This window comes from Myodes glareolus, chromosome 25, assembly GCF_982192425.1.
Source record: "Myodes glareolus chromosome 25, mMyoGla1.1, whole genome shotgun sequence".
NCBI lineage: Eukaryota > Metazoa > Chordata > Mammalia > Rodentia > Cricetidae > Myodes > Myodes glareolus.
The window spans coordinates 30,816,272-30,829,372 of record NC_142050.1 but is presented as its reverse complement, the minus strand read 5'-3'; the positions used below and the strand labels follow the sequence as shown (position 1 = coordinate 30,829,372).

General features: G+C 39.2%; 1 protein-coding gene across 1 annotated transcript in view; it reads left to right on the top strand.

The window, feature by feature from the left end:
• The window catches only part of Chchd3 (coiled-coil-helix-coiled-coil-helix domain containing 3), a 273,254-nt gene that overhangs the window by 104,085 nt on the left and 156,068 nt on the right, over positions 1–13,101 (top strand). The window contains exon 4 of the mRNA XM_085683560.2: positions 2,849–2,966. Coding sequence (XP_085539686.1) covers positions 2,849–2,966 — 118 coding nt within the window. The remainder of the gene's footprint in view (positions 1–2,848; positions 2,967–13,101) is intronic.

Genomic DNA, 13,101 nt, shown 5'->3' with positions numbered 1-13,101 from the left:
CTATGAAAATCAGGGCTCCATAGTTAGTACGCAGGTAAGTTTTTGATTCTAGAAGTTCTTAAAGAAAATGTAAAGAATCAAGCAGGGTTTTTTCTTAGCAAAGGAGGGAGGAAAAAGGGGGAGGGGGAGCAAACCCAGAGTCCAAAGCTGCCACATGTACAGAACAAGCTGAGGTTTTCTTCATATCAGAACACTGTGCTTCCATATATTTCTGACTTTGAGTTACTGACATTTGTCGCCTGTGCTAAATGCTCTGTTTAATGTACAAAGTAGGTGTTCGTGGACACCAACCCATGCTAGGGCAGTTAACTGGTGTTTACTAGGGTGGTGGGTGCAGTGCCTTGGCTTGGGCCCAGAGTCCACACCCGGAACTTGTTTGTCATCTTATGCAGGAGGCTGATAGGCTTTGTTTCTTAAGTGTTGAAGACTTTCATGCTAATATGTTTGCTACTTTGCTTTCACTTCTCAGTAGTTTATCTTCCTCTGAGTTAAACCACTTAATTTCTCCATTTGTAATTAAAATCTGTTTATGAGTAAGTTCAACTAGAATAATACTCATTAAAGTACTTTAGAACTGGCTACACCAAACAAAATGATAAAATGTAGTTCTATAGATTCATGGTCCATGTTCATGAATCATTATCATTTTTAATATAAATGCACATCTGAAATGCCTAGCACACTTTTTGACATGTAGTAGGTGATACCTTAGTGATAACAATCTTGTTTTATTTCAGTTTTCACTTACCATGTAAAATAGGCAACTTTTAAAAAAATGTGTAGCAATATTCCCAGTAGAGTGCTTTAAATGCATAGTTTTGTAATCTGGTTCAATAACTTTAGCCGTTATCAATGTCCTCCTGTGGACCACTCCATTTTGGTGTGACTTCCCTTTGCTATATCTCCAGGATGTATTTGTGTATCAAGCTGTGGTTTTCCAACTCCTGCATGCATCAGAATCACCTGGGGGTGGCACATTAAAAGACATTTTGCCAGGTACTCTTCCTAGATGTCAGGTGCTGCTGGGAACTTGCTTTCCAGCTGCTCCCCTGATTCACCTGAGGCTCTGTGGACCTCACTCTGAGCTCCTGGTCTGGCAGGCAGTGTGATCTGAAATCATTACCCCACCGGGTCCAGTAGGGTTAGTGACTAATGCCATGCTGTATGATTCTTATGAAATATTTTAGAGACCCTTGCTTTGCCTATACTTCATTCATTGTGCTTGTGGCTTAGAAGGTCTCATAGATTTCATAGTGGAGTACGTTTACATATGTTTCTGTTGTTCCTTATTTGAAAAACAACGATATGTTTACCCTCTGAGGGAAGGGCATAAGTTTGGAATGTATTTTACAAGATAATTTTATCTGTTGTAATTTACTTCTAAAAATGCCAGGCTATCAGGATTGTGTGAGGGTTTACTATGCTATCAAGATGATATGACAGTTTAAAACACTGACAAGAATTTTTTGTTCTCTACTTCTTTTCAAGGATCCTTTGATAGGCTAACACCAAGTAAAATTTAGCACTCATCATTAACACTGAGAAAATTCCACTCTGAATGACACCAACATAACAATTTCACCTCCTTTTAAAGCATAACTTACATCTTTGGTGATACGATGGTATAGAAGGCTTATTCTTCCACAAGAGAAAAGTCAGTCAGAAAAATCTTTGTTCCTGAGATTACACTGACATGTTCTTTCATGCAGTGCTTCTGAGTGCCTGTCTGTGCAAGCATAACAAATCAGTGCCAAAGTCATGCATCTCTATCACGTATGAGGGTGTTTTAGTAGATTGTAACTTAATATGGATCTAATTGTGTGAGGGTATAGATCACCTTAATGCAGTTATAGCATTCATTAATAGAATTAGTAGTATTCAGTTCCAGGCACTGGTGCTGTTGTCTTTTTTTTTTTTCCCTAGACCATGTCTGGAATGTAAGGTGTTAAGTGGAGGCAAGGGAGGTGGGAACAGACATTCCATCAGCCAGGACTCTGCCATTGAAGGCTTTGCCATATTTGCATATGGAGATTATTGGAAGATGGAGTGATACCCTGTGTGGAGTTGCTAGTTAACTCCTGCTTTAAAGTAGGATTAAGAAGCCAGGGAATCTCAGCACCTTGTGCACTACAGTGTCCTCTGTGCTTAACATGGTGCCTGACTCATGTTCAGTAAGTGAGCGGGTCACTTTCAGGAGGAAGATAGTAATAAACCTTCATATATTTCTCATAAGCATGCCTGATGATTTTGTGCACGTGTATATGTGCACAGGGAGTAGAGCTTCTCAGCTGAGCTTCTCAGGAGTGCCTTCTGCCTTGGTGTTTGCGTCTGCTTCTTCCCCTGGGACTTAGGACTTACTTGTGGGCTGGGCTGGCCAGCCAGCAGGCCCCGGGATCCCTGTCTTTGCTTCCCAAGTACTGGATTACAAGCATGCATTGCCACTCTGGCTTTTTGTGTGGGTGCTGGAGAGGATACTTGAGTCCTCATGCTCTTGTTGAGATCAAGTGGAGGACCCAGAGATGGGACCTTTTGGGGAGAAGTTTTCACTTTTACTTGAGAACTTTGTTAAACTTGGATACGTTGTCAGCCAAATCAGTCACTTCTTGTCTTGGAATTCTGTTGTTTTCAATGTGTGGGTTGAGGCTGTACAGTTTTGATAGATCTTGGGCCAAGATGATTTTAGTTTTTGAAATTATGATTGTGTGTTTCTTTATATTTCATTATTTTATTTAACTTAAAGTAATGTCAACCAACAAAATATTTTTCTAACTTGATTATGAAATAATCTAAAATAATTACAATAGTTAAAATAATTAAAATCAAATTATTACCTTTTTTGTCTTTTCAGCCTTAAGCAAGCCAGGGACCTAGAACGAGAGAGGGCCGCAGCCAATGAGCAGCTGACCAGAGCCATCCTTCGGGAAAGGATATCCAGTGAGGAGGAACGCTCAAAGGCAAAGCATCTGGTGAGTCTCTTCCAGGTTCCAGAGATGCCTTGCCCTCCGGGATAGACCTGAGGTTGGCAAAGCCAAGCATTCGTGCCAGCTGTTAGTGTTGATAGCAGGAATGTTCATTTGGCTAGGACTTTCTTGAGTTTCATAGGATATTAAGGGAGACAACTTTGGAAGTGTTGTAGTCAGTCCAACACAATCGCATGCACATGTTACACCTGGGGAAATGTTGCTAATTGGCTTTTTCCTCCCTTGACTTTATTGTCTCTGAAGCAGTGGGGCCCGGCAATCTGGCCTCTTTCACTTCCTGTTCAGCCTCTAGGAAGGTGAGTTGAGCTTTTATCTGTCACTCTGACCCTAGAAAGGGGAAAAGTAAGCAAGGTCCTTGGAGAACAGTCTTTAAAAAGAAAATCAGAAGTTTCTTCAGTAAAATATTTGTTAATTTTAAGGACTATCTTTTAAGATAAAAGATCATTAACAGAAGATTTCAAAGTCACTGTACATCTTTTTCTGACATGAACGTATTTTATACAGGGATGTGTTTCCCTCTATAATGTTTTTCTCAAGGTCTCTTATATATAATTTGAAATTTGCATAAATGCTATATGTATGCAAATATATTTGTAGATCACAGAACTTTTTTTCTGAAATGTAGTTTCTCATGATGAATAGTGTCTTTTGAATCCCTACCACTTACTAAACAGTGTCCTCTGTCAGATAAAACTTGAGTTCTTCTGGGTCAAGCCCCTAGTCTGGACTGCTCAGTCCCTACTTCTTCCTAGAAATGCAGATGAAACTGCTCAGGACATTGGTCCTTGCTGAAACATGCCAGGGAGCCAGTGAGGCTGAACACAAGGCCTTACATGGAGGGTTTTGGATGTCGTAATTCCTGCTCATCAAGAAAGTGAGAACTGCTGAGACTTGATGAGGAAAAGGCCCACCTCTGCTCTCTCCTGGAGTGTCTGTCTGCGCTTTGCACACAGTCGTTACTGTTAAGATGATTGACATCTTGTTCTTTCACTTTCTTTTAAATGATTGATGTTAATACTTATCTATGATGAATGGTGCAGTGTGATAAATTAGTCTGTGTATTTGGAGTGTCTGATCAAATTAGCAGAGTACCCCCCCCAGTCATTTTGAATAAAAGAATCCCCTAAAACACCATTGTAAAGCTTGTAAAGCCGCGCCTTCTCTTCACAGAGATAGGAAGTTCTCTTTTCCTCTTCCATCCATGTGTTCTACAGCCTGTAGGATTCAGAGTTTACCTCCTGCTGCCTTTGGAAACAGAGTCTTGGTGTGATTCTGTGCCTTCTCTTGCTATTTAGTCCCATGATCCCCTCGTCAGAACCCATGGTGATGAACTGAGTGTTGTTGTGCTGTGAGTACTGGGTCTCTGTCACTGCTCTTCACTTCACGAGTCCTGAGCGATGGACAGCTTTGTTTCTTTGTTTTCAGGTCTCTATCTGGAATCGAAGTGTGACAGCCTGTAGGAAAGTAAACTCTTGAGTTTCATGTATTTGGATTAATTGGAAAGTTTTTGTTTAGTCAAACGGAAGTGACAAAGTATATCTTTCTCAAAATATTTGAAGCCATGGGTGTTTTATATATTGGATTTAAAAAAAACTCAGTATATTTCCATATGTATATAATCTTTCCCTCTGTCTGTCTGTCTGTCTGTCTGTCTGTCTGTCTGTCTACCTACCCACCTACCTACCTAGGTCTTTCTGATGAGAAGACCCTGTCTGTGTGATTGCATGTGTGTGCGTGCGTGTATTGCTAGGAATTGAGCCCACAGTACCACAACACACCAAGTCCAGTTTTGGACTTTGGAGCATTTTGGACCTCACATTTTCAGATATGCTCAGCATGTATTGTGAAATAAACCTACTCTTGTCTCACTATGCTTTTCTACTCATTAGTGTTTAGTATTGCATCTGTGTTTTCTTAGATAAAAGTGCCAGGCTTCCTCCTCGGTTGTCCTAGCAGCTGGTTTTGTTGAAGCTCTTTGAAGAGCAGAGTCATGATGGTCCTGTTGCTGAAATCTTAAAATAGGTCCCAATCAGCAGTTTCCACTTTGGAGGACTTGTTTTAACTGGGGAATCTCTTAAGCCTGGTCTAGAAAGAATATACTGTTCCCTCTCTATTGTACATGACTGGTACCAGAATTTTAATCAGATTTTATCCAGATGTTTGGGAGAGAGCACTTCCTGGTGACTGTGCCTGTCTGAAATGACAGTGAGAGTCACATGATGGTACATCCTTCTAGGAACAGTGCAGGGCCCTGCGGTGAGAGGAGATAGTGAGAGGATAGGACCAAGCCACACTTAAGGGGATGCAGCTTGACATTTGGTGTCTTTTATATCCAGCGTTCATAATCTCATATTTGCTTTGCCATTTGAATTTCTTTTGAAATTAAAGAATTCTAGGCCAATTTTGGACTTTGCAATTATATTTGATTTCTTTCTAAAAATGCTAATTAAAAATAGTGATTTGATCTTTTTTCTGTCTTATTTAATTGTTGGTTTAATGTTAGTCATCTCGTATTAACCACAGAGCTGTTCAATATTTTCTTCTTTAAAAAGATCTGAACTTTAAAGCAAACCTTAATTTACTTGTATAAAAGCATTTACTTAAGTATTCTGGGGCCTCTTCCTTCACCCTTACAACTGATGTCTTTGCTGCACGTTTCCTATATGGAAATTACTCTGGTAGGTGCTGAGGAGTGTAAATGAGAAAGAAAAAGTCTTGTCCTTAAGGAGGCCATGGGGGGAGGCTCTAGTTTCCTGTTTCCATTGATCAGTTTTCCCCTTCAGGGTTCTTTGTGTCTATAAATGTCATCATACAAGATGCTGGGTTTGTTTATGATGCCTTCTTACATGCCTCTTACTGGACTTTGCTCATTTTTTCTCTACATGTGGACCCTCCTCCCATCTTTTCTCTCTTGCTTCTTGATTGGCTTTCACGTCAAATACCACCTCCCCTGATTTCATGCTGTGCTGTGCGTGTGTGTGTGTGTGTGTGTGTGTGTGTGTGCGCGCGTGCTTACGTGTATTAAATCTGGTTTATACTTTTGAGAAAAATATATTTTGGGAAGATAACAGTGTTTAAAATCAATCTTTTAAAGTTTATATATCTTATTAATTAATTCATTCTCATTAATTCATACTTATGGTATGGTGAGAATTCCTACTTTTGAGTTTGGAGGGATCTTGCTTTTTTTTTTTTTAACTCACTGCTGTGTTTGCAGTCATTTAATAGTTGCTTAAGTGCTTGCTTATGCCAGGGTCCAGCAGACAGAAGTTGATGTTGTTGCCTTAGTAATTGAATGTGCTACAGTCCCAAAAGTAAGAGAAAAGGAAGTGAACTTTCTAGGGAAGGGAGCCTGAGGTAAATCCTAAAGCCTGTTCAGGAATTGCCTTGAAGGTTCAAGAGTAGGGGCTGTGTAGTATTCTATATTGTAGGCATGAGCACACATGTATGGGGATGGTGGTCACAGTCCATGTTGCTGAGGGGAAGCACAGAATTAAGAAGAGTGGCAGAATGAGACAGCAGTAGTCAGCAGAGCTGAGGTTGTGGAGGAACACTGTGCTGAGTGCATAGGAAAGTTTGAAGCAGGGCAGTACAGTGTTTAGAAGCATGTTTTCATAGAGCTCAGTGTCGTGTGAAGGACGGAATAAAGGGTCAGGGCTGGATGCTTAGAGTCCAGGAGAAGGCCTCCTGAATTAGAGTGTTGCTTACAGAGCCGGAACAGAGAGATGTAAGGATAGGAGATTTAAACATAAAGCAAAGAAAACCAGCCCACAAATCACAATCCCAAAGAACCTAGACAACAAAGAGGATCGTAAGAGAGACATACATAGATCTAATCTACATGGGAAGTAGAAAAAAAACAAGATCTCCTGATTAAATTGAGAGCATGGGGACCTTGGGAGAGGTTGAAGGGGAGGGGAGAGGGAGGGCGGGAAGCAGAGAAAAATGTAGAGCTAAATAAAAATAAAAAAGAAGGATTGGAGAAATAATTTTACAGGGTCTTCAGGTTTGAAGGATTGAGAGATGAATCAAGACACTTGTAGCAGGTCTGACAACTTGAGTTTGATCCCTGAAGCCTAAAACTCAGTGGAAGAAGAAAACTGTCTACTACAAGTGTTCTCTGCCCTCTTCATGTGTGCTGTGGGGCAGTACAAATACATACACACACGTGCTCCTTCTCTCTCCCTCTCCATCCCCCCAAGTGAGTAAATAAACACAATTCAATAAAAGACTATAACATTTCTAGTGTCAGAAGCTCTGTATGATCAAATAAAACAACAAAATAGTTGACCTCAAGAAGTGTCCAGAGTCAAGTGTACATCCCAAATCTTTATTCAGCATGTCTGGTGTGTAAGGCTCTGTTAATTGCAGATGTGAAGGCAAAGTAGTCCCAGTTGGTCTTCCTCAGAGTCTTTTGTGTAGTGTTTGTTGGGAGATCAGAGGTCATTCTTATAATTTTGGCCTTTTCTTTTTAACCTTATTATTTCTGAATGTTTAACCCTCATACTATTGAGAAAAATAACACAGAGAGTTGAGTGGGTGAATGCACAAATTGTATTTCTGCAAACTTAAGTAACTTTCACCAAGATGTCACTTTTTGTCACCAGTTTCCTTTTTGTCTTCAGTGCACCAGTGAAGCAATCAAGAATTGATTAATTTTGTGCTGTGTGCTTTTCTGCTCTGTGTTTCCTTTGTGCTTCAAACTGTGACAGTTTAAATTTCATGGTAAAAGAGAAAAAGGTTTTAAATTTGAGGTGTGGGGAAAAATGTCTATTACAAGAAGTGGATAAGAATACCACTGCTACCCGGATGTGAGTCACAGTCTGGGCCGGATGTGGGATGCAGCCCAAGCTGTGGTTCTGAAGCCACTGCCAAGGTCCTGGCTGCAGAATGTTGTGGGATATTAGAGGAGCACGAGTGGTCGCTGGGATGCTCACTGTTATTGCCAGGGAGATGAAGTTCCAGGGTAACACTGGTTGTCTTGGGGTCTCTTATTGAATACTTAAAAATAATTAAAAAGCTTCCCCCTAACTATTTTGGAGGGGTGGAATCTAGATATCTGATTATTTATCTTCTTTAAGTTCTCCCCATGGTCATACCATGCACAGGATTTCTCGTCCTAGTTGTTTGGATATTTACAGTGTACTGGTTTTCTTTGCTCGCAAGAACTAGAATTAATGATTTTGAGCTTTTGAGGACTATTTAAATATGCAATTTCTACCCTATGTTTGATGTATTTGAGGCTGAAGGTACAGATATTTTCCCCAGGGTTATTGGTAAGAGTAGAATCTAGTAGGACCTGCAAGTCCCCATCTTCCTAGACCTTGCTCAGTTAATAGCTGACTAGGGACTTCAAAGGGCAGCCTCCCTGAAGGTGAAAATGGAGGCATGCTGTGTCTGTTTTCCTCCTGTGCTTGGGTTCAGTAGGCCAGCACAGTCTCCAAGATAAAACATTCACATTCTGTTTTCTCCTTTTATGTTCATTGTTAGCATGTGCAATCCAGCTTCCAGCGTATTATGGTAGCATTATAATTGTCAGTTGGAATGTGCATAGTGCCATGAAGGGATTGTCGATCTAATGTTCTATGGGGTGGCAGGGAGCTGCAGGTCTCTTTGCTGTTACTGTGTGAGATGAGATGAATGTGACTCATCCTGCCTGCTTTCCTTTATGTGAATGAAGTGCCCTAAAGTGGATAAGACTGCAATCACAGATACAGGCCCTCATTGTATGCTTAAAGCCTATTCAGATGCCTATCTTTCTTAAATATATATTGTTGAATCTCCTACTTTTACAGGCAGACAAAAATACCTAGGCTCTTATTACCAAATATCTTCGGGTGGGGGGTATTATAGTGAAGAAGGAAGTTTCTGTCCTGCAGTTGTTCAGTCCCAAAGAAACACACAGTGGCCTGTTCTTAATTATAAACTGTTTGGCCTATTAGCTCAGGCTTCTTAACTAGCTCTTACAACTTAACCCATAATTCTTAGCTGTTTTTAGCCATGTGGCTTGGTACCTTTTCTCAGTGCAACATTTTCATCTTTCTTCCTCTGTGTCTGGGTGGCAACTGCAGAATGAGGCTTTCTTCCCAGAATTCTTCTAGTCTGGTTGCCCTGCCTATACTCCCTACCTGACTTCTGGCCAATCAGTGTTTTGTTAAACCAATACAATGCAGGGTTCAAGACCATTATCCCACAGCATTATATTGTGTTGATTGGATATTGAGGACCTGGAGGTGGAGCATGGCAAAATGTGTCTTTATAATAGAGTAGATACACCCCTGTCAAAGCTAGGGAACTTTCCACTAAAGCTCAATGTAGAAGTGGCTGTTGTTCACTCAAACTGCAGTGATCTTGTTGATTAGAGAAGTCAGCAAGGATGAGCATAAATGCTCCTGAAGTTGCTGGGGCCAGTTAGTCATACACTTCTTAGAATACACTGTCATATTTTCATTTTAAATGCCATTTTCAAAATTCATCAAGTTGCTTGTAAAACATTGGTTGAGGGCAACTCAGGTTGAGTGCTATCTTAAATGTTAGCCCTGCCACAAATAGCTTATTGACATTCTATCACTTGGGTTGTTGTTGGTGTCCAGGTGAGATATGGAGAGTACCAAGTAAAAATCCATAGGTAGCTACGGCAGGTTTTGCTTCCATCTCTTGATAATAACTTGACATTTATGGTTAATATATTTGCTTCATAGCCTGGTTGGAAATGAACTGTCATTAGTGCCTTGGAATTTTATTGAACTGGTACCATAATCTTATGTCCTTTTGAAGAAGCCAAGAGCTATGGCTCTCGGTTTGCTTTAACCTGTAAGAAATCAGAAGTTTAACATAAGCGTAATCAAGTCTGTCAAATCCCTACAGATCCCGAGTAAGGGTTTTGCACATTGGGTGAGCAACTGTGTTCAGCAGTAGTCTTTCTAGTTTGCCTTCACAGCAAGTCTCACCACTGTCAGTGGATTGTTTTCAGCCTAGTGAGGGAGAGTCCATTATTGCTGACTCTGTGAGAGTCCATGTGCAATGAGAGCTACTTGTATAATGGATATTAACAAACATTTCTGCTCTGTCTCTTTTCTGCATCCTAAATGGAACTGACTTACGCGCTTCCTTTTTTCTTGATGATCTGCTGACATATATGTAGGGATGTTTATTCTGTGGTTATGGAGAGAAGAACAGTATTGCAGTATTCCCTTGTAACCCTATAGACATGCTCCATTTTCCTCCATTATGACTTCTCTTTTCTTTACTAACTATAATTTAAGGATGACTTCTCCTGAAAATACTGAGGGGCAGAATTACCAGAAGTAAGGCTTTGTTCTCTGGAGAGCAGGAGTCTGTTTACAGACCTGCAGTATTTATTACATACTTCATTTAGTCCATTTATCATTTTAATAGAAAAATGAGTCATTTTAGATGATTCTGAAGTAATTTGAGGTAAGCTACATAGCCCTAGGCAGATGTATGATTTACACAGACAGCACTATGCTATTTTCCAAAAACTATAATAGAATGGTCAGCACCGATGATAACTTATGATTACTTATGGTGAACTTAGGAGATGTCTTCATTGTCACAGAAATTTGTTGATTAAGCATTTAGAGTTTTCTGACTAGATTTTTCCCCATTCTTTTATGATAGGCACTTCTACCAAGTCCCATACTTAGTACCTAAAGATCCTTGCTTGTTCCACATACAAACTTCAAGATTAATATTTGGTATTTTCCTGATGAAAAAGATCACAGTGTTATGGACTAGTTTTATTGGCAGAGGTTATAATATCAGACCTGTCAATATACATTTTCTGCTTAGAAATTAAGCATCTTGTATTTAGAATTTCTTCATTCCACTGTGTGCACCTAGTTTAAGCTCCATCGGATTTTAACTTTAAATACCTTTCCTTTGGATGCGTACTCCCTGGAGCACAGCCAGCTGATCTCCTAGCACCCCAGCTGTTAATCTACTTAGTACTGTAAAGCACACATATTCTATCACTGGCTAAAACCACAGCCCAAACAATTGGAGTTTATGTTGCTATCACTTAACAGAAACTTTGAAATCTAGCATCTTACTTGGTCGACTGTGTGGGAGATCATGCGTCACATCTTACTAGGTAGATTGTGTGGGAGATCATGCGTCACATCTTACTAGGTAGATTGTGTGGGAGATCATGCGTCACATCTCACTAGGTAGACTGTGTGGGGGATCAGGCGTCACATCTCACTTGGTGGACTGTGTGGGGGATCAGGCGTCACATCTTACTTGGTGGACTGTGTGGGGGATCAGGCGTCACATCTTACTTGGTCGACTGTGTGGGAGATCAGGCGTCACATCTGTTGAAGATCAAGAAACCATCAACCAAAAAGTTACACAAAGCCAGAATCTGCGTTACAACTCAGATCTCCACAGTTGTTATTTTGGGCACAGTTTCAATAATTAATTAATTTTAGTTAATTGTTATTTTAGCCTCTAGTCAAATTGATTTTTTTATATTAGGAAAGGATAGGATTATAGAGGAATAGGCACATGACCAAAACAAGAATTACAACTGAAGGCATAAACAAAATACATAACTAAATAATGTGTTGATGTACATGTACAGGAAGTATTAAAATATGGTATTGTGGGTTACTTGGTCTAGAGGGCAGATGGCCTTAACCTCTTGGCTAGTTTGAATGTTGTCTCCTCTTGGAGGAGTGTATTCATAACCATTGCATTAACTGGAACGCTGGATAACCTGTGTAATGTCGAAGCGTTGAGTTGTACACAATAGAAATAAAGTCTGTAAATGTTACTACAAAAATAGTTACCTTAGGTGAATCTTTATATTTCCTGGAAGTGTTTCTCTGTTTATTTTTATAGTCATCTAAAAATTTTCTTAACTAAAACTCTCTTGGTGTTGTGTGCTATGCTTCTGGAGAAGAAAATGATTCAATTACAAGGGACCTGGTTTGTCTAGTTTTCATTTCTTTAGAATACATGCATAAATGGACAAAGTATTTTTTCTTGTTTTCAACAGTGCAAAATCTTTGTAGAAGAGGAAAGGGATGAGTCCTTTTCCTATTGTTTTGATGATAGTATGTTAATTTAGGAGAATAAAGTACTATTACTGTAGTAGATTATTTTGAAAAGTAATTACATGTATTAGCAGTGTGTACTTTTCTCATAGGATGGATTCTGTTAATTTTATGGGTTTTTAAAAATTGAATTTTATGAGAAATTTTAGAACTATACCATAGGGTTTTCTTATAAACTGAAACTCTGAATAGAGTTTGATAAATATTGCCATTGACTGTTTTGGAGATTAGTTAAGTTGAAAGGAGATGAAAGAAGCAAAATAAAAATGTAGTTATAAACTCGATGTATTTTTCCAGTTGCCCCTTATAATTCCAAGAAGACTGTTTCAGAAATTAACAGCTGAGGATATATATACATTGCTAGATAATGTGTATATGGTTGTATGTAATATGTAATGAATATTTTTTAATGTGGTAAAAGTAAATTCACTGTAAGAAATAATAGTTCTAGAGGCTGGGGAGGAGATGCCTGTGCATACACAAGCACCTGGGTTCAGTGCCCACCAGGCACATAAAAAGCTAGGCCTAACATTAGAGCTCTATCTAGATCCTGAGAAGAGATGTTGTCTCAGACAATAAGGTGGATGACTCTTGAAGAAAAATACCGGACGATGACTTGGTTTCAGCTTCTGTGCATGCATATGTACATGTGTGTCTAAGCTTGACTTCACTATTTAAAAATTTCAAAACACTGCCACTTCCAGTACATACATAATCACACATGGAATGACAAGCTTAAAATTCATTTTTCTAACTTGTGATAATTTCCTTGTGATAATTTCTCACAGTAATTCTGTGACAGTAGTACAGCAAATTCAACTTGGATTCATCTGTTTTTAATCCTTTCTCATGCTTTCTTTGTACCTAATTATATACACATATGTTATACTCACAAATCCATATTTATATACAGTGTATATGACTTATGGTTGTGCATATTGTACATTGTACATAAAATGTACATTGTATCATCTTACGTGAGTTTCAGAGTTATATTTTTTTGTTTTTTTAAAATTTGTTTGTGCTTCTACTGTAACCAAGTA